General features: G+C 35.9%; 1 protein-coding gene across 3 annotated transcripts in view; it reads left to right on the top strand.

Moving 5' to 3' along the window:
* Positions 1-26,821, top strand: part of AKAP6 (A-kinase anchoring protein 6) — a 289,951-nt gene that overhangs the window by 221,157 nt on the left and 41,973 nt on the right. For all 3 annotated transcript variants that reach the window (XM_026095076.2, XM_026095075.2, XM_026095073.2), the window contains exons 10-11: positions 17,773-17,919; positions 21,386-21,610. In XM_026095076.2, coding sequence (XP_025950861.2) covers positions 17,773-17,919; positions 21,386-21,610 — 372 coding nt within the window. The remainder of the gene's footprint in view (positions 1-17,772; positions 17,920-21,385; positions 21,611-26,821) is intronic.

The raw sequence follows: 26,821 nt of genomic DNA, 5'->3' as shown, positions 1-26,821 counted from the left end.
ATAGTACAGTTAATTCAAGCAATTAGAGCTACAGTCTTCCACTTTAGAAGAGCGGGGTATTTACACTACAGATTTCCAGAGCTTTAGGAGAATCTTCTAGTGATATAGAGCTCCTGTAGCAGCTCCTATGTCAGTTTTCCTCACATCGCAGTAGAAATAGTGAATGCAAGCAGGGGGAGGTAAGAATGAAAATGGCATTCCTTCTAACAGAGATCCCCCAAAGGCTCCCAGTGACAACTAGCAATTGGCTTACAGTAGAGAAAACTGAAAACTGATTTATGTTACCCAATTGTGATTTTATTTTTGGCTTAATTTAAAGGTGAGAGAAACATTATAGGTGGTAAATTAAAACTGTCTTTCCTTCACTTTCCTGTAGATGTGAAAATGGTAGGTCATAAGAGCCCCACACTGGACCTTCTACATATAACTGAGACTTAGTTGACATATGCAGATTGGCCATCTCTCTGAGAGTCGGGGCTTCTGGATCCCAGCAGGAGGTGGGAATCAGTGATCTGCAGAGGCAAAATACTGTGCACCAGCTCATCAGTGGTATCTTGTTTTTGCAGAGCAGTGGCTTCTAGCCCTGGTTTCTGAACTTGTAGGAACCTAAAAATTTCTACCTTGTACAGAAGTGACAGCACAGCTTGCTCCCTCTATGTGCACAGTGTGGGATGCTTTTTTTCCTGAAGAGGTTAAATACCACTGATGAGTAGTATCTTACCTTTAAGACGCCAACTACTGCCACTAGCCACAAACATATCCATACCCCAGCTTTTTTCTTTCATCTCAATTCAAGTGCCGGATATGTCTCTACAAATTAATGGACAGTACTGAGTCCTCCGTGAAAATAGATTAACATATTTAGAAACTTACTATAGATGCAAAGTAGAGACTACAGTTATTTAAAGACAATTATGTCCATTTAGTCCATTTTTTTAAGACACATCTTTATACATATTTCTTTTCGAACAGCACATATGCTAAATAAGTGAGCTTTGTTATTCCTGGCCCATTTCAAAGTTACTCAGAGTATTAAAATGTTAAGCAACCAAATGGGCGTTTTAGGGAAAATGTCTCTGTTTGGCATACATTAATTAAAATTCAACTCTTCCTGTTAGCAGCCAGATCACAGGAGAGGCAGAATAGAGCTGGTCAAGGAAGGCAACAGCAAGCACTATTGCTTATCGGTAAATAGTTGAGATACATGTGAAGAGCTTTTTGCATCTCTTTTAAAAGGAATGTGTCCCACAGCTATTTCTTGACTCAACTGCGGCGTATTCTTAATGGACAAACCAGGTCCATAGGTAGTCCTCTTTAGGGCCATGGTAAGCCAGCAGGTGGAAATCCTGGCCTTGATACTGAGGCATGCTGAAATGATAGCTAACATTTTCTGGTTTGTCCCTGCATGTTTAAGCAGTCAGAAGATAAATTCCCCAGGTGAATTCATGCCAGAGAATCTCTCTTCTACCAATTTCCTGTTTCCCTCCCCTCAGGCCGGTCAGTGGAAATATACTGCTAACTTACACATCATTTAAAAGCTGCTGTGCTCATGAGTGCCTATATTTATTCTGCACATCTCTTCACTGAGTACCCTCCACATGTGGAAACCTAGTGTGATGGGAGATCTTCATGTGGTTTAGGCACTAGGTTTGGTTAAAATCATCAAAGACTGTTTAGATCATGCATAGGATTTGTTTATAAATTTGATATGGCGATCTTATGAGAAAAGACTTTCATATTGATATTTATAATCTTATAAGGCTAAAAATAGCACAGAACACCTAACATTTTTAGTCACACGCACACTGCTTTGCTCTCTGGCGCTTTCTAAATTCTACCCTCCTGAAGCATATGTTCCCTTTGCCAGGTCTCTCAGAGATTGCTGCATCTTTCATTTTAATTCTTTTTGTAGCTGTACCTTTTAGTTTGCTGACTTTGTCTGGCTGAGGCCAGAATTTACTACTCTAGTGCTAAAGATTTCACCACTGGCAGATTCTGACTTAATAAGTCTCAAAATCTCATTTATTATGCTGGTTTTCAAGTCAGTCTCCCATTTTTTGATCCTCAGTTGTCAGAAGTCCAACAGTTGATGATCCTTCCAAAGTTGTGGCCTTAACTCATCTGTTCACACATCTCAGCTGCTTGTCACTAGTCCCCAGTTACCTTGCATTTCGTATCCACTTCTTTTTTGAGTCTCACTGTGCAGTATCAGCAACAGCTTGTACTGATAACTGTTGCGATTGTTTTATAGGGCTATAAGATATCAGGGTGCAGATTTAGAGGCAAAGTTGTCTCAGTTCCCAAGGTCCTTTAAAGCAGTGCACTGGTCAAGGCATTTCTGAATAGTTTGTGTTCAGGCTTCCCAGGGTAGTTCCTGGAAAAGAGTTATGGGGTTTTTTTTGATCCAGTCCATATTTATATAGGGAATTGAGGGGTATGCTGTGACAAGCTGACCTGTTATGAAACCCTATTTTACAAAATGGTATGGGAAAAGCCAAGGAAATTAGCTACAGTTTGTTTTTAGCACAGCAAACCATTACTCAATCAACCTTGGTATCCTGCCTTAAGCAGCAACCAGTCCCTGAAGTCCTGAGATAAACTCAAGCAAGCCTCTCTTGTCTATATCTTTACTCTACCTTTAGTGGGCTTTAATCGACTATTTTTATGCATTTCCTCCATGTTTATCTTTTCTTCCTATGGTCCTCTAATTTTTTTAGTTTAAAATGGATAATTAGCTTATTTGACCACCAGGTGGCCTACTACACTGTATTGTTCACCGTATGCCCTAACTCACATCTTGGGAAGGGTGTACAATAATATTTATTAAAATTTCTGTTGTTAGATGGTGTTATTCTGTGAGTGCAACAGTGTGGCATTTGTAATGTTAAGTCGGCTCTTTTTGTTGTACCAGTCAAATGTAAATGTATTCATACTAATGGGACTTTTTCAGGCCTAACTATGAAAGGTTGCAAAATTTAAAATATATTTTTTTCTTAAAGATTTTTGCATGGTTTGAATATTCAAACCTTTTCTTAAGTGCTTAATGGCTTTACCAAAGGATAGTTAACTTCTGCCTCCGCTGTTTCTTCAGCACTTTATTAAAGTGGCAAAGAATAAAATCAACGCAATGTCAATTCTTCAAACGTCAGTACCTAATGCCAATCACCAGTGAGCTGGAAAAATTACCTTTAATAGGGTTAATGTAGTGCTAGTGTAGTCCCTTAATGTACAAAAGCTCTATGGCCTGTTCTGAAATATGTACTCATTGCTTAAATTTCTTTAAACTTCAGTTCTGTATTAACATATTATACTTCTGGCATAACAGCTAAAGGAATAACCTAAAATAGTTAAGATTCAGATACAGACTTGATGAAAATAATCTAGTACTGTTAAAAACGTGAGGAATTCAACAAAGTGCCCTTTTATCTTTTATAATTATCACTAATTATAAAATGATTGTTAAACTAGGAAATATGAGATTAAGTAAAACCACTTATTTATGTGTCACTGAAGTGCGGAGAGAATCTCATTCATGAGGTTCTGCCACCATAAGAAAGTCAATTATTTTTCCTGATGTTCTCACAGAATGTCATCTTTAAAAAAATCTCAAGAACACTGGGTAAACAATAGGATCTGCTTCTTCACCCCTCACCTTTTTCTTTTTTTCTTTCATTTTTCCTTCCTTATTAGGAATTGCTAAATTCTATAAATACACATTTAAGTATAATACACATTTATTAACTAGGCAGGCAACAGTTAAAGTTGAAGACATCAGCACAGGTTACTTTAAGCATTTAGCTTGTCTTAATGGTCACAGATCTTTCCAATTACAATTTGAACTGCCACACAGCTATCATGGCATGCATGGTTACCGGGATTAGCTGTCCACAAAAGCAGGACCAGAATGTCTTGAGAGAATGCCAGAAAGAAAAAAAATCGTATGTCTTCACTAGTGTTCTCTACAACTGAAGTAGATTCAAAATACCCTGAATTTGCTTTGTATTACTTCACTACTGGTTTTATGTCCTGATATTTCCTACTGCTGTGGTCCTTTCAAGCATTTTCTTTCTCAACTATATGCATATCCATTCCAATTTTTTAAGACATGCCCTTTACATTTCTTTACTTAGAATTCAGATATTAAAATACCAATAATTTGCCAGTCTCTGAAGGCACTGTTGTTGAATATTGATGCTATAGTCACCAGTTTATCAGACTGCTTAGGGCATGGAGATTATCATTTCAACAATGAAGGCCACGTAAGTCAAGATGAACTTGTGTTTTACTTTCTAAAATCCATCTGTACAGTTTCATTGTAGTATCTTTACAGAAGGCTTTTTTTTAATTATTGAAAGACAGGTTCTATTAATATACAGTTAGGCTGTACATTAATTTTAGAGAAGCTTATTACAAAATGCTAAACACAAAGGGGCAGATTCTTGGTCTGTCAAGATCACTTCACATTCAACTTTATAATTTCCAAAGTGAATCTAGAGCAGTTAGCAGTATGTACTAAAAATATTCTCCTGGTGGGTGAAATTTTCATTGCTATCCACTTCGCCTGCTACTGTGACCTTTTTCTCATCCTCACCATCCTCATCCTCAGCATAAACAGGAGCAGAAAAAATCTTAAATTGAAGCATGAGAGCCAAACAACTAAAAGCCAAAAAGTCAGTATAGGCAGAATTGTCCATAAGTGCAAGTTAAATCCAAATCCATTATTTTTCATTTATATCGGGGCCAGATTGTTGAAAATTGGCTTCCTGACAGCCATAGGAAGAATTGAGCCATAGGAATGTCCAAAATATGTGTACTTGAGTTCATAAAGCTCTGCAAAATTGTTCTGCCTCTCTCTATTTTGATTCTGTATGTTGCAATCCCAGAAACACCAAAAAGAATTAATCTGAGATCAGTGCAAGTCATCTGGTTTCATGTTTGATTCTTGTAGTAACGTCATGCTTTGCACAGACATTCAAGCTATTGGCAAAAGTATAAGAAGATAAAACAGCTGGAAGTTAAAATTAAACAAATTCAAAGTAGAAGCAAGCTATACAGTTTCTAACAGTGAAGGAAGCTAGTTGGTTATCATCTTACCAAGGAATGTTATGAATTTCCCATCTTTTGCATCTTTGAATCAGGGCTAAATGCAATCCTGATCTCCTCTAACCCAGAAAGTTGTGAGCTTGATAAGGGTGAGAAGGTGAGACTCATCAGGCTCATTTTATACAGGTTAGCTTAGATTGTCACAATTTCTTGGACTTCAGACCTGTGAATCAACCCAAGTTTTGTCAGAGAATATTTTGGCAGAACGTCTTTTGAAATGAGAAGAAGCTTTCAGCTTTCACCATGCCAGCAAATAAGAGAGTTCACATTTAGTAGCAGCATAAATCCTTGAAAAGTTACCTGAAATCAGGGGCACAGAAAGAAACAAAGGAAGCGTTGCTCTTGTTTCTGTCTCACAAGTTATCGTTCAGTAGACAAAATGAATTCAGTGTCACTGCATCCATGTACATTTTAAAGGTAACTATTAGTATTATTTTTTAAACATCTTGTAGTACTAAAAATTTATTGAGTTTAGAGATGAGATATGACTAAAATGCATCACAAGTACAATAATTGATTTAACTTTTTTCACTCTAGTAGAAAACAGACAACGTTAGCTAGTTTTGAGCTCAGCCACAATAAACTACATTTGGTTGGACAGAACACTGGAATGGATCTGAAAAGATTTGTGTTCCTACTTCGGAGATCGTTGTGACACTGGACAATTAGTCCTTCTGTATCTCAGTTTCCCATTTTAAATTGAGAATAATATTTCTCCACTTCACAGAACTGTTGCAAGCCTGCAACGATTTGGAGCATAGGAAGAGCAAAGAGTCTTCCCGTAACAGACTGCATTAAACATACCCCTACTGATGGCAAGAAGTTAAGCAGAGCAGCTATTTGAGATACTGAGAGACCAGCTTTGAGCATGTCCAGGATTGTTTAGTTCCCAACATTTCTGGGCAGAAGTGAAGTTCGTAGTTATGTTCAGAAGCATCTCATTCCATCACATCACAAAATAACAGAGTGTATATTTTTGTGCCTAACCATTCAGGATCACACTTCACACATCCCCAGTTTGACGAGCAAGCCCAATGCAACATGCAGGCAATCAGAAGCACAGTTTGTTTGTCTTTCTCCCTTTTCTTTGGCCATTATGTGTCTGATACTTTCTCCCAAATAATTTTATTGCTTAGGTTTTGTCTATCTTAAATTATATTAAAAAATATTATTATTTTCTGAAAGTCCACTTTTAGACGTGGATGCAGAGTCTAATTTTCTAAGGCACCGAAGGTTAAAATAATCATAATTCATCACGTGTCATTTATTTGAAACAAAGGCCACACTAATATCCTTTACATATTATTCAGCAAATATAAAGGTGCTGGTATCTGTTCTAGAATTGAAATACATCTTGGAAGCAATTTTTCCATCTGCAAGGTAGTCTGACTCTTACTAGAAAAGCTTCTTGGGCATAGCATTATGCTGTACTGCACAACAGTGAGGAAGAGAAAAGCATCTGTGTTAATGCCCATGGGTCCTTTAGGGTGTTATCAGGCTCAAATTTTCTGTTAGTTCTTGCTGTTCAGTCATCTTCATATATTTAGTTTGTTTCAGGGACTACTGAACTTCCTACCAATAAGGGAAAAATGATCATTGCAGCAGCATTCACTATTAAAACTGTTAATGCTCTACAAAAATGAAGTGTTTTCTTCCATGTGAAAATAATTCAATGACATTTGTGAGGTGTACAAGTTCTTGCCAGTGTTTCTAATTTAAAACATTATCTGTTTGAGGAAAACATATGTTAGAAATTTTTAATTCAGTGATAGGAAAGGCACTAATGAAATATGTATGTATGAATTTTGTATCGCATAAGTTTCCTCTTTCTTGAAATGTGATTAAAAGCCAAACATCTGGATTATGTTTAAAAAGCTTGAATTTCCAGTTTTCAGAGAGAGTCGATCTATTTTGACACTGTACACTTAGCATTAACATTTTCAGCATGCTGTTAACATTACTTGCTATTGTAAAAAAATAAGTCCAGGTTTAAACAAAGTTGGACTTCTCCTAATGCTAAAAATATTTTTTGAACTAGCTGTTTCTGTATCATTCATACAGCCATAGTTTATGCTGTGTCAGCATTTCCATTATAAATTTGCTTTTGAGAGAGGCTTGTAGTTGATCATAAAAATAATTTTTCAACTTGAGTGTAGTTTTTCTTTTTTTATAAAAGTACTAAATTTTTCCTAGAATAGGATTGCAAACCGGACATAGAATTTTTAACTATTTTCAAAATTCATCTTAAAATGGGATTAGCCCACTGTTAACACAGATAACAACATTGGAATGGTAACTTTTGCATTTTGTTTTAATAAGAGACTAATTTGTACTAGGAAAGTGAAGTGCTATTCACTGTTATGTCCCTTCAGGTGTTCAGTATATGTCTGTCTGGAGATGATACTGAGTAATTAGCTACATAAATTTCTTTTTAACATGCTTTAAAAATAGTTTTGATGCAGTACATTATAATTGCATTGCTGTAGGAGAAATTATGATGGTTGCCAGTGTTGTAGATAGTCAATGAAGATGTTTTAGCACTCCTTGTGGACCTGCTGAATGTGCCAACTTTGACATAACTCAAGGGAAATTATAAGAAACAAAACAAAGAGCACATTATAGAAACTATTAGCTTTCACTAGTATGTGCATGTAAAATAAAACTGATATTTTTCATTATAACTTTGGGGCAAATTTAGAAACCTGCTGTCAACATCAGATTGTGCCTTTCTGATCAGTACCTAGATGGACCCTCTAAGAGATAGGTGCAAGTTCTCCCATCTCAAAAAAATTTCACATACTTCAAACATCTTGTTGTTTCCCTAGATACTACAGGTAATGAGAACTCGGATCCACATAATCTGAGGTTAGAGACTGAGCAAGCTGGATGTAGAGTGTGTCTTGTCTTGACTTGGGTAGGGACGTGGCCATTCACCAGCCTGCAGAGATTCCAGAGCTGTCAGCACAGGCCACTGCTATTTTTTCTTTTTTCATAGCTGACAAAGCATAGTAGCATGGCATTACAGGAGTCAATGTGCCTTAAGCAGAGGGGTGCTGGAGCCATCAGGAACCGAGAACTCCTTTGTGGCTTCTCCTGGCCTTCAGCAGAGACTTTGCATTACATCTATGTCCACCTGAGGATTTCTGATTTCAGTTTGGCTCTGCTTGCAGTGAGGAATTTCTTCTCCCATGAACCAGTATAGGAAATAGGAGAGAAGAAGGACCTTGAGATTTTCTACCATCAAGCATGTCCCAGTAGGTATTGCTAGAAGAAAGGATAATTTATTTGTCCCTTTTCAGTCCGACTTCACTCACAAGAGGCTGTTACTGACCGCCATTAGCATTCTGGCTGAGTAAAAATGGAGGGATGACTTTAGAAGAGTCACTCTGTGAAAGAAAAATGCAAAGGAGCATCCATTTCAAAATAAAATGATGCCTGTAATACACAGTCTGGCAGTAGTAGGTGCATTTGGAATTAAATCTTTGTGTAGAGGAGTTCCAATTTTATGTTTCATGCATACTACAAAAATAGGCACAGCTTAGTAAAAGGGAGGATAAGTTGAGATCTTCTGGTTATAAATTAGTTTCTTTGGTTACTTTCTTTAAAGTCTCCATAATATTATAATGTCGTATTTTATTTATTTTGTAAAAATGTAGCTATATTGGATTTGGTACATGTTGGGTCAGCATTTCAGAATATTATACCAGGGAGATGTGCAACTTCACCTTTTTGTTTCCAGGCCAAACAGTTTCCCTGCCATCAAGTACATTTTTTAGTCAGTAATGGGCTAACTACCATCTACACCAATATTTTGGAATCCTCCCTACTCTGTGCTTTTTCCTCAGTAAATATACATGTGCACTAATCTCAACATATAGTAGATATTAAGTCCTGAAGAATACTATTTTTGTCTCACATCAATACTTTTCCAGGCAACTAAATAAATGTAAATTAAGCTAACTCTAAATTTGGTGTTTAAGCATGTCTATAGGTTGCATCAATATTAGTCCCTGGCAAAAGTCACACCTCTGGGGCAAGGTGTGAAAAAAAAACATAGTAATCAAAGCTCTAACATCATTGTTGCAAGCAGTGCAGGATGAATCTCAGAAATTCCTTAGTGCAGCATTGGCCAAAGATCCCACTTAAATACACAATCTACCAGATCAAGATGCTGTTATAACTTGAAGTACACCAACTATATGGCCTTCCCTGAACTGCATGATAACCTGTATTGTGGGACCATGTTCTAATAGCATCTGCCAGGGTTTGTCTTCATTTATAGATGGGCCACCATTTGTACATCTAATGGGATCTTATGCATCTGATATTTGATTACCGTTGCTATAGGAATTCAAACTGCTGTATTTTTGGCTATATGTTCTTAGCAATTTAATTATATTTAAAATCTGGTTAATAGCATAGTAAATAACTGGTATTGCTACAAAATTGCATTCTGAAGGTAATGGGATTGAATTTCAACACAAGTTGACACTCAATTAAAATTTCCATATATCTAGTGAATTAGCCAGTTCTTGGCTGCTATATTAGGGCGGATGTCTTCCTGCTTAACTGAACACTGAGCAAGACAGGCAAAGAGCATAATAAAGCCAAATCAGGGCTTAATATACCCACTCAAATTTTTATTGTTTGCATCAAGTAGTAAGCTTGCAGAACAAACTCAGGATGTGGGATGTGGTTGGAAAAAAATTTAAATAATCAATATTAAAATGAAATTCCTCTATATTTATAGTAATGAAACTGAAAAAAAAGAGAAGCCCTTAAAACTTCTTACTGAATTACGGCCATCAGCCAGTAGATCCATGGGGCTTGTTCGGCTAAAAGCCACAACAGACTTTGTAATGCAGTGATGTAATCTTGGCTTTGTGTCATTTATATTCAACCTAAAAAAAACAATTTTCCTGAATAGACAGGCTGACAACAATATTGTTCAGTGTTGGTTTTTATTTGGATTGTTTCCAAATGGTTCATATGCCTCCACAGTCACACACCATGCCTGCTCAAGTTTTTACTCTGAATTCCTAAGTTTCCCCTTTTTCCTGTATTTTATTTTGCTTTTAACGTCCCAGTTATGTTTGCGAAACTAACCAGCTTGGCCACAAAATTAGGATGTATCTTGCCGAGTGCATTCATTTTACTTTTTGCATATTTTTCCTGAGGTCATGTCAAGGTTAGTTTGAATTCCATCCTACATTAAGACTTCTTTCACAGCTATTTAGCTCTGCAGCCTACTCCCCGCTGGGGTCTGCCCCTTGGGCACGTCAAAGCTTCAGACCTGACAAATCACACACAGATGAAGCTGTACAGTTTTTTAAACAGTTTCATCAGTAACGTTTTTTTCTTTACACTATACTTTTTTTCACTGGAGTTTATTCTCTGCATTGCAATATCCTGAAGACTGATTTCCGTATGGAAAATTCCCTTTCACAGCCGAGTTGTAAAAGAGAAATGGCGTTGTACAGTACGTGCCACTCAGAGTCTTCCAGAAACTGAAAGTACTGCAGATACTCTTAATTAGTAGCAAGCTATAGCTCCTTGTGTAATAACTGTAATTGTATTGTTAACATCTATTTGCGCAGAAGAGCCTAAAACTATAACGGCTGATAAATATTCAAAATTTATCATCCATATTGTGAACCTGTTAGTTATACAGGAGGGCTGTTAGCTGCTCACAGGAACAAACTTTCTGTCATCTTTGGGACTACTCAGATGAGTAAATGTTCATCGGTGTCAGGAAATGAGTCTGTGCTTTAACAGCAGTCCTTATGGGACTTGAGAAATTTTAAGTGGGTGTATATGTGTACATATATAATTAGCTTCACAACTATATACGAGGCTTTCACCACCTACATTCATGCACAAACACACACCCCCCATGTATATGTCAGAAAACAGTTTGGAGTGTATGTTGCCGCTTGCAGGTAAAAATAGATTTTTTAAAATTCTTAGCTGTAAAATGCTCTCTGCATTTTAGCATTTTGTGAAACTAATGGTGCAACACCATTTCCCGTTTAATTGATGAAGTTAAAATGCTTGGCTGCTAATGAGTGTATTAGCAAACAATATACCCTTAACAAGCTTAAGCAGCTCAGGATTTTAAAAAGCAGCTTACTGTCCTCCTCATTTTTATAAGACAAAATGTACTGCCTTCTACAAATTGCTTGATCGACTGATGAAGTACTATAATTATAGTTGTATTGCAGTTTTGACAAAGCCACAATAACAGATTGTAGTTTAGTCCCCACTCTAGACACACAACTCTTTGCATTACAAAACCCAGTTTTACTGGTCTAATTCTTACCGAGAACAAAAGGCACCTGGAGATGTTAACTATATGCTAAAAGAAAACTTGAAATCTAGGAAATAATAATATTGAAGCATGACTTTTCTTCTTGCAGTTAGTTCATTGGGAATGGTATCTAATGAAGAGTTGTCTAAAGGGTTGCTTGTTTGGAACTAATTAAAGACAGATATCCTAAATAGAAAAAGGATCATGGGAATTACATTAGGTGTCTGGAGACTTGTTATTCTTTTGCTGCTCTGAGTAGATTGTGGAAGTTGTTAGGGGTTCGAGAAATAAGGCAAGCCAATAAAAAGTTCTATTTTTCTGGTTATTGGCCAACTATTGTATTTTTGTTTGCAATAAGATTTGTGCCAACAGGCTAGAGGCTTGAATAAAACATTTAAACATTTGTGCATTAACACATTATGGTGAAAAGAGAGTCTTGTGCTTTCACTCAGTGCATTTCAGCCTTCAATTAATGTGAAAGCACTACAATGCCTATGCAACTTCTCTTGCCTAGTGGTGCACCATTTATCATTGCAGTTTTACATTGACCTTGACACCCACTTCATTAGAATAAAGATTGTCTACCATTTAGGTTACATTGTTCCTCTGCACAGAGACCCCATGCAAATTTCTGTTCAGATAGAAGAGCTGTGAGCCTGTCAGAGGTCATCTGCATTAAATGATTGCAGCTATTTTCCAACTGCTTCTTTTCATTCTACTCAATTCAGGCTAGGAGGATCAATCAAGCCCTCTGCCTGAAACAGTGGGACTGCTGGGAATATAACTGTTTTTGGTAGTAGTGGATATGCCCTAAACAGTATTAAATATTTAATATAAATTCATTAAAGGGCATACAAAGTCTTCAAAAAGATATTACATTTATGGTAAAATTTAAAGGGTTGGGATCACCTTCCTTAAAAAAAGGCAGAACAAATGGGTACTGACTGCGTAATTTTTTAATGTAGGCAAAATTTAGTTCGTGAAGTTATTTAATCTTTCTTTCAACGTATTTATTTCACTGGCTGCTAGAAAAGGGAATCTGTAGCAGAATTAGAAGCCACATTTGCTACTTTCTGAAATAAAAAAGCAAGGTGTCTGCGGGGGTTTACGACAAAAGTGCTAAGATTTGTTTTCTTTCACCTGCATGCACGCGCGCGCACACACGCACACATGCATACACATGCACACCCACATAAACACATATTTTACTACTGTGCTTATTTGTGGGGGGGGGGGAAGCAAATGGAAATAAGTTAGCGCTCTCCTTCTTGAGTTTTCTGAGTGATATAATTGGAATTAAATTATTAATGGGAGATACTTTAAAAAAGATTGTTTTATGATCTTCTATTAGAGAATTTGCAATTCATTTTAATATTTGTAGTTTGATTTATATTAAAGATAATGCAATCTATGTCCAATTAACAATACATAGCCAATGTAATATGATTTCCAGATCATGCAAATGGAATAAGCTAGAAGAGGAAAAACTGATTCTTAACCTCAGATGTAATTTACTGTGTGAGTTCTGGCAATTTTAAATGACATTGCACTTTTTAATTTTTCCAAAGGCTCAGCAGCAAATTTATCCCAATCAAGAAAGCCTATTATTAATTTACAAGGACAATTGTAGGAGTCTTTATAATTTCCCTGTGCAATTATTTGCCATAAATCGCTAGTAGTGAAATACATGAAGTTTGCAAGAAACAGCAACTGCTATTTATCTAGACAGATCACTCAACCAAGATCTTGAATGTTGTCCAGAGGTTCTAGTGGTATTGACAGTGTAAGAAATATAAGCAAGCCTCTGGATGGTTTCTAAAATGTTTCACACTGATAGTACCAAAAAGGTGGAAGCTTTAAGAGGCATTGTGAAGGGGAGGCTGGCCTCTAGCAGATTCCTTCACTTTGCTTGTATACAGCTGAGCTTTGGACCCTGGACTTTGGAATAAAAGGACTCTTTGTTCATCACTGAATGGCATTAGGCATGGGCTTCCTAAGGGGCCACCATGAAGCCTAGCATGAAGAGTGCAAACATTATCCAGAAAGCAAAGTGAGAATGTGTGTGAGGAGATGATGGACAAATATCGTTACATATGCATTGCTATATGTTTATATATATTTATATTTCAGGTGCGGTGAATATGCTTGTGCAGTATTTATGCCAGTAACATGTATTTCGTGAATGTGCGTCAACAGTGACTATACGTGCACATATATCCACTGCACACGTGTGTGTGTGTGTTTGTGTGTTTCTGTCTGCAGCGGTTGAATCATTCTGACAGGCACATTTTTAAAAATGTAAAGATACAATCCAGGTAAAAATAAAATTGCAGTCCTGATGAGAGTTGTACATTGTACAGTGTCATTTGGTTGAAGATGCATTTTTAGTATGTGAATGGTAGAAAGCAGAATATCTACAAATAGTACACCCTTATTGCAATAATGGAGAAAGTTTACTGGCTTAATTCTTCTGTACTTCGTAGCCATAGCTCCACTGTGTGTTCAGTATGTCTAGTCTCCTTTCACTATAACCAACAGAAGCACTATACAAAAGTCTTACAATGGATGTCTTAATCTCTCTGTGTGCTTTTAGAGCATTATTTTGAATTCCATCATGCAGGCTTTTTTTCTTTCCTCTTCTGAAGTTTTATTACAACAACAGAATTCCCAGGGAGCTTTAGGGGCAAGGTTCGCATAATATTGCCCTAAAGTTTTGCTTGAGGGGTGGAATCGCTACCCCAGTCCTGATCATCTTTTTGTGATGTTTCTCTTTCTGAAAGATGCAGTGTGCAGTCTTACAGAGTTGTTAACTGTGTACAGGGGTTTTTTTATTATTTACCAGACAGTGCACATCTACGAACCTTTCATGATGATTTCTTTCTCTGACCTCTCAGTGACTAGGCATCTTGTTCCTTAACACTGAGGGAGGCAGAAAAATGCTTGAGTTGCTCAATGTGTGCCTTCTATACCAGTTTCAAAATGGCTTATTCTTCTGGTTTCCATGGTGACAATTAACACTGTTACAAGGCATTGTTCCAGTCTCCATTTGGGGAGAATTTTCGGGTGTGATTTTTCACACAAAAAAATGTTTTATATAATTTTTAAAGCAAAAAAAAAAAAAAAAAAAAAAAAAAGCATAGCTTTAGTATAAAGTGTCAAAAAATGTGTCTCAATCAAGCCTGCTAAGATTTCTTAGGATATTTTTATCAGGGGAGATAAGGTTTTAACTTCCTTTGTTTTGGAATTCAACTTCTTGTGGTTTAAATATTCTTGCCAAACTTGTTCATGGATAAATGTTACTGCCTTTTTTTAAACTCCACTATTTTTCTTCTGAGAAATATAGATCATGTGGAGTGAGAGGGAATAAAAAGTCAAAATTCTTTAACTTAGATATTGGTGTTTTGTATTGCTCCAGGAACACAAAATCAGCCATGCATGCACACAGCTAATCGTGCTGTAAATATTTTGCAGTTTTTCCAGTATGTTTTTGTCAGTTTTTGATGTGGCAGGTGTTGTGGGAAATTAAGTATATACACATTAATTTATTATTACGACCATTGTGAGAAATCTTGTGACTTTAACTTTCTTAATCTCATTTTTGGCTATTAAATAGTAATCTATATCATAGCATCCACAGACTGTCACAGTAGAGCAGCCCTTGTTCACTTAAAGCAGAGGAAAGAATGAATCTGAAGATTAAATTGTCTTCTCACCACAGGATAAAGTAGTCCTACTAGACTAGGGTTGTGCAGCACTGATAGAGCCGGTAGCTAATTTTGTCATGCAACTGCTTAGAGTGTAGGTGTTTAATGGATTAAAAAATAGCATTAGCCATAGCATCTAGTGCTATCAGTTCTTAAACTGTACCTCCTGTACATTAAGCTCTTCCCTTAAATCAAAATACATACTGCAAGTTGATTTCCCTAAGTGAAACAATACTGACTCTCAGTCACATACCAATACATCTGAATTCTTTCGTCTTTTACTGTTACAGTATAATGCATTTTCTGTCAATCAGCACTTTCATCATGCTTGTTTATACAGTAGGTTACACGGTGAAAAAGACAGCGTACATAAAATCTAGCTTATTTATTTTTTAATGTAATAACCTTTTATAACATCTGTCACACTATTTGGATTATGCTGCACTGAAGAATTATTTTATCTAGTCCAAAATTAAATGAAACATTTTATGTTAACAAGAACGTTGCAGTTAAGAAACGCATGCAACATATTTTATTTCTTTACCAGTCCTACACTGCCCAAGAACACAACGAACCCCAGGCCACTCAGCAGCCACTGCCGGTCTGTAACAGGTGAAAAGTATTAACTAGCTACGTCTGCACCAGTGTCGCACAGCTAGAGGACTCCCTCAGTCTATTAATTCACTTGACAAAAGAAAGAGGGTAGCACGAACTGGATTTCTGTGCCTAGCGAATTGGACTCTGGATTCCCCCTGATATTACATGCACTTATGGAAATAATTATGCAAATCCTTTTCAGCTATATCATCTTTAAATAGAAATCAAATTACATAAAGAAGACTGTAATCTCCTCCAGTAACCATTCTAGCTGAAAAGGCAACAATATAGGACCAAGAAGAATACTTGTTGAACATTTTAGTCCAGTAAAGCAGTGTTATCTTTTGGCTGATCCCATTCCTTAGTGCCAAATCTGATTGCTTCCTAATAGTGTACATTTTTAAAACCGCAGCCTCAGTATGCCATGTATCAAAAGGCAAGTTCTTTGTAAACAATTCTTTGGTTTTTACTATGCATATTCATGTAATTTTGGATACGCAGACACCTGATCAGTGTTCATTAATAATGAGAAATGGTTTAAATCACCTCATTTAAAACATTTGCTCTGTGATCCACAAATGACTAATATTTGCTGAAGTTTACATAATACAAATGATGTGCATGTGTTGTGTAAATGAAAGATTAAAATATGAAACTAACAATATGCAAACATATGCATGGAAATGCTGAGGACCTGTTAGCTGAAACAGTGATTTCACACCTTTCTTATTTTCTTTAAGCTGTCTCCAATTGTATTTTTGTTTTGTTTTCCTACAGAACATGTTCTTGGATCTGGCAAAGGCACCCATGTTTTAAACATTCCTTATTCTAGTTTCATTTTTTATACTTAGCCCAGTTATTAATATTTTCAATATGAGCTAGTATAGCAGTTTTCTTGGCTGGCTTTACAGCAAGGAAAGCTTAATGTTTAGGATGCAATTTGCTAATAGCTCTGTGTAATTTATATATGCCTTGTAAACACCTTTGTAAGAATAGGTGCTGAATTTTCTTCTTTGAATAAAAGGTGTGGGTTTGACCGTATCGGGCCTATTTCTCTAAGTATGCTTTGCGTAAGAGCAAGAGGGAATAAGCTTAACTATATGTACTGTTTGTATATGGCTACATGCCTGTGTGTTGTTTTATTTTCTGATTTACTGTACCAGCTCCTAAAACATAATTAATCACTACAGAACTGTCATATGTAATACTCAACAGAGGCTTTCAGAGAATAAGGGTTTTAAAGAGATTCATTTGCCAATGTTTCAGGTAGACAACAATGCATTTTTAAAAGTATGTAAGTAATAAACAGCGAAATATTTAGAAAGTCATATTAAAGTAATTTTGAAAGAGACTTCTGTTTTGAGTTCCATTTCCTCTGTCCTTTTTTTAGAAGATGAGTAGCCATGCAGGAAATAAAGGGGAGTTGCAGGTTGAAGAAAATATTGGACTGTCTGAGATTTGTGGCTGTTTAGTTTGTGTGCCATTTCACTGTTCCTGTTGATCGATGCATTCAAAATCAACTTACTGTTGTTCTGTGGCAATGAAGTTATGTCTAATTGTTTTTCTAAGGTGAAGCGCTCATGCTTGCACATGCCTTAGTTTTTGAGGCCCAGATATAAGGCAGAATCCAGAATGAGAGAGAGAAGAAATAAACTGTACAGGAAGCATAATTATGAAATGATTTTCTTGGGTTTCCCCCCCCCCCCCAATGGAAACCATCAGTATTTCTCACTGAAACAGCATGTTTAAAAAATAAGATAGCAACTGATTTGAGTGAGGCAAAGGCAGATCAAGCTTCGGATGAGGGAGCATTAGGAGATTTGTCCAGTATTACTATATATAATCAACTGCCTTCATATACACATCACCCAGAAGACAACCTGTTTGGTACCTAAATCTCATCAGACATGTCATCAGAAGGTCGTGTGCTAAAAGAAAGAAAAAAAAGGAAGAGGACAGCACTGTGAGCATGATCATAACTGGGCATATAGAATTAATGTTTAAATTTTTATAGAGAAAACCCTTCTCAGCAGCTAATATTATCTTTTTTTTTTGTTTTAGAGATACAATGTAGAAATGTCAATCAGGCTCCCGAAAAAGATGGAACTGCTTAGTAAGGTTGAGGCTCTGAAGAAAAGTGGTGTTTTACTACCAAATGATCTCCTTGAAAAAGTGGATTCAATTAATGAAAAATGGGAACTGCTTGGGGTATTTGCATTTTTATTACTGTTTGTGGGTTATGTGTACATTTTTGTGTGTTGAAGTACGCTGTCTGTCTGATTTCTAATTTCAGGCACAAATATCTCTCTCTTTCAATTCGCCACGTACATTTCAAACAAGCTACTCATGCTATTATAGAAACTCCATAGTATTTTCCTCTTCTGTTGATTTTTTTTTATTCCATGCTTGTCTCCTGTCTGACTTTAATAATTTTAGTTCTTTAATACATAAAAAATGTAAGTAAAATATGCCGTGTATTATGGGTATGCACCAAGTCAACTATAATGCAGTATATCTGATATACACTGACTGTCATGCTTGAGTGAATGTTAATAGAATTTATTCTGAAGGTACATGTTAGAGACATCTACTGTTTAACTATTTACTATACCCTTAAGATGAAAAGTGGGGTTGTCACTGCATATTTCAGGTCACACTGATGGCTCAAAAACAAATATGCAAATTCAGTACAAATCTGAATACCTGAAGCTAAGAATACAGCCAGGGATGTGTTTCATGCTGCTGTATTCAGCTCACTTTTGACAAAAGCCAAAAAAAGTTTCATGTAATTCATTTCACGCTATGATGGGCTGGGTCTCAGCCAAAGAGTGAGATACAAGAATCTGGCAAAAAAAGCAATATAGTGATTCTGTTACCCAGAGACCAGTGATGGCACCGTGCAGGAGACACTATTGTCCTATTGTTGTAAAACAGCTGAGAGAGAGAGAGGTCAAACTATATATTTTTCCATCCACTTCTCTCCTTAATTGCCTTCACTTCAAATCAAGGGTAAGATAAATTTATAAATTACTTTAAATGATTAATTATAGATGTATGATATTAGCAATACGGTTATATTGCATAATTTTGCATGCTATTATCTTAGTTTAAAAAGCATTTCTAATATATTACAAGTAAGCTGTATGTACAACCTGCCAACATCATTTTAAATACTGACTTGTGTCACTTTAGCTTATTTGGTAATGCAATAACCACTTTACAGAGGGTGGGGCTTTTTTAGTTGATCATGGCTGTTTCTAATTACTTGATTCTTTAAATGCAGAAATTGTCAGAAAATGATAGAAGTCATCTTACACCTAGTTGGTTTATTACTTGTAAAAAGTAATGTGCAGCATCACCAGATACATTTTCACCGTATTTGAACATAAGTAAATTTACTGCTAATATGAAACAGGTCTTGCTAACCCATTTTTTTAAATATAAGCATGACAGCTTTTTTTTTTTCATTTTCGTTGTAAGCCTTACATTTATGACTTTTAATGTATTTAATCAGTTTAATTCAGTGGCACTGATTACAGCTGGTAGGTTATAAAACTTTGAGATAAGCAACTGATCAATAATTCTAAAAGTCTGGAAATACTCTTTCTTAAAAAAAATCGTTTCTCAGTATGTTAAAATCAAAATATACCTTTAGATTAAATTTTGCCATTAATTTCAGCATTTACAGCAAAATAAAAAATAAGTATTACTTTTTTCCTGCTAAATAAAATTTCATGAATAATAAGCAGAGTTTGATAGAGTTTCGTATAATTTAATAAAAACCTCTGCGGAAACTAACAGCACTAGGCATACTGTTTTAATTGGCATGATTACATTTTAATTGGCATGAAAAAAATTAAAGACAAGGATTTTAACTTCTAACAATGGTAAAATAGAGGGATATGGTTTTTAATATTACTTTCATCTAAGGTGAACAGTGTGGAATGGAAATACATTAGAATGAAATGTCAGTGGTGCGTACAGTTTAATCTGTGAAATTTTGTCCCCTGTGCTGAATATTACTCTGTCTCAATTGCATATTAAACAACCCTATCAAGGCAGGCATTGGCATCTGCTGTGCTGACACAAATTGTGAATTAAATGAAATTGATGTCCTCTGTCGTATATTTATGAAGACGGACCATTCTCTGAAGTATTCTGTTTATGAAGAATTTATGATTGCAAACTGTTCTAGAACAAAAAAGTGGCAATAAATTCTTTTTTGTGACCCTACCCTCCAAGGGCATTGATTTCGCCTCCTGCTGCTACTTTTGTTACAGCATAAAAACAATAGCTAGTGCTGGATTCCACTGAGGGTCTTCAAATTATCAGTATTTGCACCATGAAAATAGAAGGGTGTTGCCAAGAAAGCATGTTTTGCAGTTATGATCTCCTAAAGATGTTATTTACAGAATGCTACGTAATAGATTAATGTCTGTTGATCTAATTTTATTTGTGTTTTAAAGCTTATTTTTGGAGGCTAATTTCATCATTATAAATTATATTCCAGTGACTTTCTAAAGCATGTATTTTCAACAGAAAGCCATACTGGGTCACCTAAAACTGTATCTTCATGTTACAACAATTAACCACTGCTAATTATCAGTTTAAAAGGTTATTGGATGTGATTGTCAGTGTATATTCAATATTCCAGAATCAGTAATACAGATCTAGTGCTTATAATAAGTGTCAGACTGACAGCCTCTTATAGGTCAGATAAAATACAGCTTGGCATAGAAGAAGCAGGCAACAGTATATCTCCCTTGTGATGTTAAAGGATTGCCTTTCAAAATACTGAAAAGGAAGGTAACTTTCTATCCTTGGCCCCTTCAGAATATTCATCATGCTCACAACATCCACTATCAAAATGTTATTCAGTGGCTCTCTTATTAGAAATACTACCCTGAAAAGCTGTAGGAAGTTAATTTCATTAGATCAGATGTGAATGTTTATTCTGGTCCATTATTTTTCAAGTGGATGCTTAACATGGAGAACTTAAATCCAAATTTAGTTACCTAAATAACTGGCTTGATGTTCAGGAACATTGAGGCTGTGCAGTGTCTAGCCTATTGGTGTCTGAGTGAGTTCTTCCACTTTTAACAGCAAACAAGCTCTTTTGTTATCTGACTGTTCCTATATACAACCTTAGGGCTACAAGTTTGGAAACCATAACCTGACAGCTCACACCTCAAAAAAGCATTTTAATATTTCAGTGTTTCCTTAAAAATGTAGACTGTACCTTGGATAAAACTTTGGTGAATTCAGTGCTTGCCGTGTTTTCCATTCTCACTGCCTAGGAACCAGTAAGTCTTACTGTCAGAGATGTGTAAGGCAACTGACAAATTCTGTAGGAAGCTACTTTGCAAAGTTATGTCCCATTTTGTCCTCTTTGTCCATAGCGATTCTTAAAAACATGGATTTATCATGCCTCCAGCAAAGTCAAAGGGCTTGTCCAATGACTGCAGAGAGAGCAGCACTGGGGCATAAGTGAGAAAGAAGGATGCAAAGAATGAAATTGATTGAAACAAGGATACAAACAATGAAATGAATTGATATTAGTAGTAATTAAAAACAAACATCTCTAGTCATCTAACAGATGCTTCTTGTTTCACACTAACCTGTATATGTTTTGGTACATAAGACTAATCTGTGTTTTCTTTATCTGATGCATTAGAAAACCCTAGGAGAGAAGATCCAAGACACAATGGTAGGGCACAGTGGGTTAGGTCCACGTGACCTGCTCTCGCCTGAAAGCGGCAGCCTGGTAAGGCAGCTGGAGGTCAGGATCAAAGAGCTGAAAGGGTGGCTGAGAGATACGGAGCTTTTCATCTTCAATTCCTGTCTGAGACAAGAAAATGAAGGAACAATGAATGCTGAGAAACAACTGCAATATTTTAAGGTAATAAAAAAACAATCATAGTTTTCATAGAGAGACTTCTCTTTATAGTAGGATAAAATATTTATCTGATACATAAAATAATCCAGTGCATGTACATATGTAATCATACATTCCTATTTTCACCTACATTTTTGCACCATGTGTTCATTCATTTTGGATTTTATTGATAACAATGACATCTGTTTTTTAGACTATTTAGAGGGTTAATAATACCAAAATTTGAAAAGCAATATGGGTCTTCCATTCTGCCTGACTATAAACTTGGGTTTTGCCATGAAAAGCCTCACTATTTATTTCACTTCCCACAACAGTTTATTTTAATTAATGTGTTGTGTGATGTTCAGTTTAATAGCCTATTTCTCTGCACATATAAATTAAGAATAGCCCCTTTGAAATCACATTTACAGAGGTATAAATTTAGCCTACCTGAGAAAACACTCAGGTTTGGTGTGAACAGGTATGTGGAAAAAGACATGTACACTGTAAGATTTGCAGCAGTCTGGACCACCTCTTGAGCCTAAGCCTGGAGAGTTATGGAAAGGAAGGAAAAGAATTGTAGTCATTATGCTATTTTCTGACTGGTTAGCTCCTTCAGCTGAAGGCCAAGATTCAGCTTTGCCAGTGACTTTGTGGAGGTCTATCTTTTGTTCCATTCCCCAAAACTAGTGAGACAATTTAGGAAAGAGTGCTGTTAAGTTAGCAGACAAACTTGGTTGAACCATGTGATTTTCTTCTGATCGTAGCTATCACTTTTAAACAGTCACTCACCTGTGTCATCATCACAGGTCACTTTACTCTGCAGGTGATCTTTGACCAAAGAAATAAGAAAGAAATCATGAGTAATTGTGGAGCTTTAGAGGTAAAGAGGTTTTTCTCTTCCACTAGCACATCAGGGCGTCTAGGGCAACAGTACTCTTCACGTGCCGAACAGTTTATTAAGTATTCACCTCAAAGGACAGGTAGGAAACAATTTAAACAAATAATCTTTACACAGGTGTTCAAGGAAATAACTGCAGGAAAAGCAACGGTCTTCCCAGTTAGATATTCTCTAAGTCTTCCTCTTTTTATAAGGGTTAGTAAGAAGGTTGTGTCAAAGTAGATAAAGTTTTTTCTCTTTTCAAGTTTCTGACCATGTCCCTTTGCATGCAATTTTAAGTTTGGCTATGACATTCATATTGTTTTGTTTTTTCTGGTTGGTAGTCTTCTGCTAATGATGAAAAAAACCCAAATATTCATGCTGATTCTGTTTGTTCTGTGAGTAGATTTAAATGCTAATTTAAATCCTAATACAGGACTGTTGATAGACCTGAAGAATCTTCCAGCAATAGGTCCATATTTTCAGTAGGAAATGCTGGATGCTTGTTATTTCTCTGGAAAATTATGGCATTTATTTAAGTGCCTAACTATGGATTTTAAAATCTAATTTCAAAAAAATGTATTTTTAAAGTCTTAGCCAGATATATATACATGAACAGAAATACCATAGCAATGTTTCTTACATATTCGGGATGCGCATAAAACTTTCAGATAAAATGTTTTAAAATGTATAAGAAATGATGTTATGCCAAAAACTCTAGAAATGTTAAACAGAATAGTACCATCCACCATGTTGTAACCAGAGTATTTCATTACTTGGTTGATTATCTATTAATTACATAAATAATACATTAATTATTTTCAAAATGGTAGCCATTCGAGTATAAAAAATAATTACCTATCAAATATGGTAAGAGCACATCACTTTGTCATATATATTAAAACCATCTTTGTCTCATTAAATCTGAAATCCCCTATAAGTAAGTTTTCCATTCTTCACTGATCTCCTGGGGAAGTGTATAAAAGAGAAAATGGATATAATTAACAATACTGCAATGTATAATACATATATTTGAGAAAGAACATTTAGAACATTTTCAAAAACATTAGCTATGCCACTAGTAGGAAACCTGCTGGGGTTTAGTTTGACTTACTTTCCACTTAACTTAAGAGTTTAACCTTATTACTGCTTTCACTGTGGTAAGTGAATCATTGTTTCCTAATGGAAATTTATTGTACTGCACCATCCTGATTATGCACATAGCCACGGTACACAGAGAAACATTTTTAATAAAATAAACTCAACAATGCTGTTGATTTTCATTCTATCACATTATATTTCAAATTACACTTATGCCTTAGGAAAAACAGTTATTTAATTTTTCAGGGTGTTCTCCTTTCATTTTGCAATTGGAGGACGAATTGAATGTATAGTTCATATGCAGCTGGGACCCAAGATGAGAAACTGTGTTGGAAGGAGAGGTTGTTAAATTCACTAGTACGTAGTTATTTTGATTTCTTTGTTTTCTTTTATAAAAATTCATGTCATATTAACTGGAATGTTCTTTTTATTAAAGACTGTACTGCTGCATTAATTTTCTTTTGGGATATTACTGTGCAATAATAATACTTAGCATTTCTATAGTACCATCCAATGAAGGACCTGTACATGCTGTACAAACATTACTGAATTAAGTCTCAATGAACCTTTAAGGTAGGTATTATTAGCCCCTTTTTAGAAATGAGGGAAGTAAAATGCAAGGAGATTAAGTGACTTCTCCAGGCTTTTACAGAAAGTCAATGGCTGTGTTACGATAGAACCCAGCTACTGTGACCCTAATCTTCTGCTCTAACCACAAGGCTGTCCTTCCTTCCTTCCTCTAGATTACTTCTCAATATATTCCATTTTCATGTGTGATAAAATCAGACTGCTTTCTTGTGCTAACCACGGTTACTTGTTTACATTTAAAGTTCAATTCCTGCTGGATATGTTTGGTTGGTTTCTTCCATTATTATTAGAGTAGTTAGGTACTAGAATTATTAGAATTTTATTAATTGCAGCCATCACCCAACTTGTGGGTTTTTTTGGTTTTGGGGAAACTCTGTGGTGTACTTTAGTCAGCTCCGTAATCTCTATGCAGCACAGTGTGCAGCTGATCTGCAGAGCCATTTGGTCACTCATTCCACCAGCTTTCAGTGCCACTGGGTGCCTCAGACATTTTCACATTTGATTCTGAAGGAAAAGCATGAGCTTTACTTCAGTCTATAGTGACACTTGCTGGCCATTTCACAGCAACATTAAGTGAGATTCCAAACTTAGCCTAACCCAGGCTGCTGTCAAATAGGGGGAAAGAGTAAAGAGCAGCTGTTCAGCATGGAAGTTTATTGCTGTAAAGGAGGGAATATGGATCTCTTAGTCCTGACTTGTTTTCTTCTGTTGCAACTTGAAAAACATATGAAAAACACTAAGAAAATCAAGAGATTGACTTAATATTCAAGATATCTCTGTAACTACGAGCATATACATTTATTTTATTTATTCATTTTTTTATTTCTGTTCTGCCTTTTGAGTCCTTAGAGTTCATATTCTCCAGCTTTTCACTGAAACTATAAGGAACAAGAAACATACTTGCTAAATGAAATACAAGATTCTCAGGTAAACACATAATTCTAGCAGCTGAAAGACCTAATGTCACGAGACTAATAATTGGCAAAGCTGATTTCCTAACCTAATGATGTATGGCAGTTTTGTGGGTCAGGAGAGACTTGGAGCAGGAAAGGATGAGGAGCAATAATAAAAAGAAATTCACATTCTTTCATGAAAGTTTTACTAAATCTCGTTATTTGAGTAGAGTCTAGCCAGAAATTTGTGTGCTTGTTGGCTTGTAAGTAGGAGTGTTCTGCCACATTTGTTTTTATGTGTCTGGGGCATCAAAAAGCATGCTGTTTTCTGTGCAAAATACCCTCCAAAAGAGAGCAAGGGAGTCTAAATAATTAGTCATACATTTCTGTCACTTGTCATAAAACTCACAACTCCAAGTGTTCAATATAGGGAAATGATCTGCCACCGTCAAAAAGGTAGTTGGTTTGGCTTTGGCTCACAGACCAGCCATTGAAGAAGCAGCTCAGACTTGCAAGGATCTGTCCATCTCAGAATCCATTCTCACGCGTGCGGAACTGAAAAAGCTTCTGTTACTTGTTGGTAGTCAAATTTATAAAATACCCTGTTCTCTTTCCCCTCCAGCCTTGGTTAAAACATTGGAACAGGACGTTAACAGATGTTTTCTGACATGACGTTCTTTGGCAACAATAATGTATGTCTTGTAGTTTTCTGATCTGGTTTTATGTTAACCAATAAGCAACATGCTACACTGTGACTACAGGAGCTACCTGTCTCCAAAATCTGTATTTGGGCCTTTAAAAAAGAGTGGCCTGATTTTCAGCGGTTTGTAAAGCCTGTATTTCCCACTGACTTGTCAGTGTATTCATTCCAGAAATCAGACTGCCTTTTTGTACCAAAAAATATTGGAAAGATTTTCTCAGTTAACATTTCTAGAAGTCAATGGTGTTGAATTGAATTCCATAGCTAGCAGTATTCGTAGCCATTTCTGTTTGCCTTCTAAATAGTGTAAAATAGCAAATGCTGCTGACTGTACTTTTAATGACTAGACTCACTCAGAAATGTGTGAGTTTTCCACTAAGTTTGCGATTGAGCATAGCAGGTGATGCAATGTCATTTAAAAAAAAAGTATTTCTCAGAACCATCTCTTATTTCTCTGATGCCTAAAGCAGCTGAACTTTCTGTTGAAAAAGTATAGATGGCATTGGTAATAATCAGTCAGTTAATCAATACCTTTGTATGATGCTTTTCATTGTAACTGAAAGCTTTACATGATAGTCAGCTTTACCCGTCTTAAAAGCAGTTCGGTTAAACAGAATTCTATCTAATAAAACAGAGTCTCAGAGCATATAACATTATAGCCATACTGAAATAAAAGACAAATTTTAACTTTGAGTAACAGTTTAAAGACTCAGAGATTTAGAGATTGGACAAATGTGTTAACAGTTCCTACAGGTGCCAGGAGTCACTTTCACTACTGCATTTTGGATCCTTTGCGATTTTTGGAATGATGTAGCTGGCAGAGCTGCAATCAAAGAATTACAGAAATTCAATGTTCATATAACAAAAGCATGCAAAACAGTTTCCAAAAGAAAGCCCAAAATAAGTGAAGCAGTATTTAATCTTTTTTATACGCCTAAGATGATTTAAAAAACCCTGTTGTAATAATTTTAATAAATTTCTCAAAAAGAGAGTGTGGCTTCAGCACCCTAAATCTTTTCACAGATGAAGAAACATTTACCCAAATTCTGTTTGGATTAAATTTTAAGAAACTG

The sequence above is a fragment of the Dromaius novaehollandiae genome, chromosome 5 (assembly GCF_036370855.1).
Source record: "Dromaius novaehollandiae isolate bDroNov1 chromosome 5, bDroNov1.hap1, whole genome shotgun sequence".
In the NCBI taxonomy this organism is placed as follows: domain Eukaryota; kingdom Metazoa; phylum Chordata; class Aves; order Casuariiformes; family Dromaiidae; genus Dromaius; species Dromaius novaehollandiae.
This window is presented reverse-complemented; position numbering and strand designations above follow the sequence as displayed.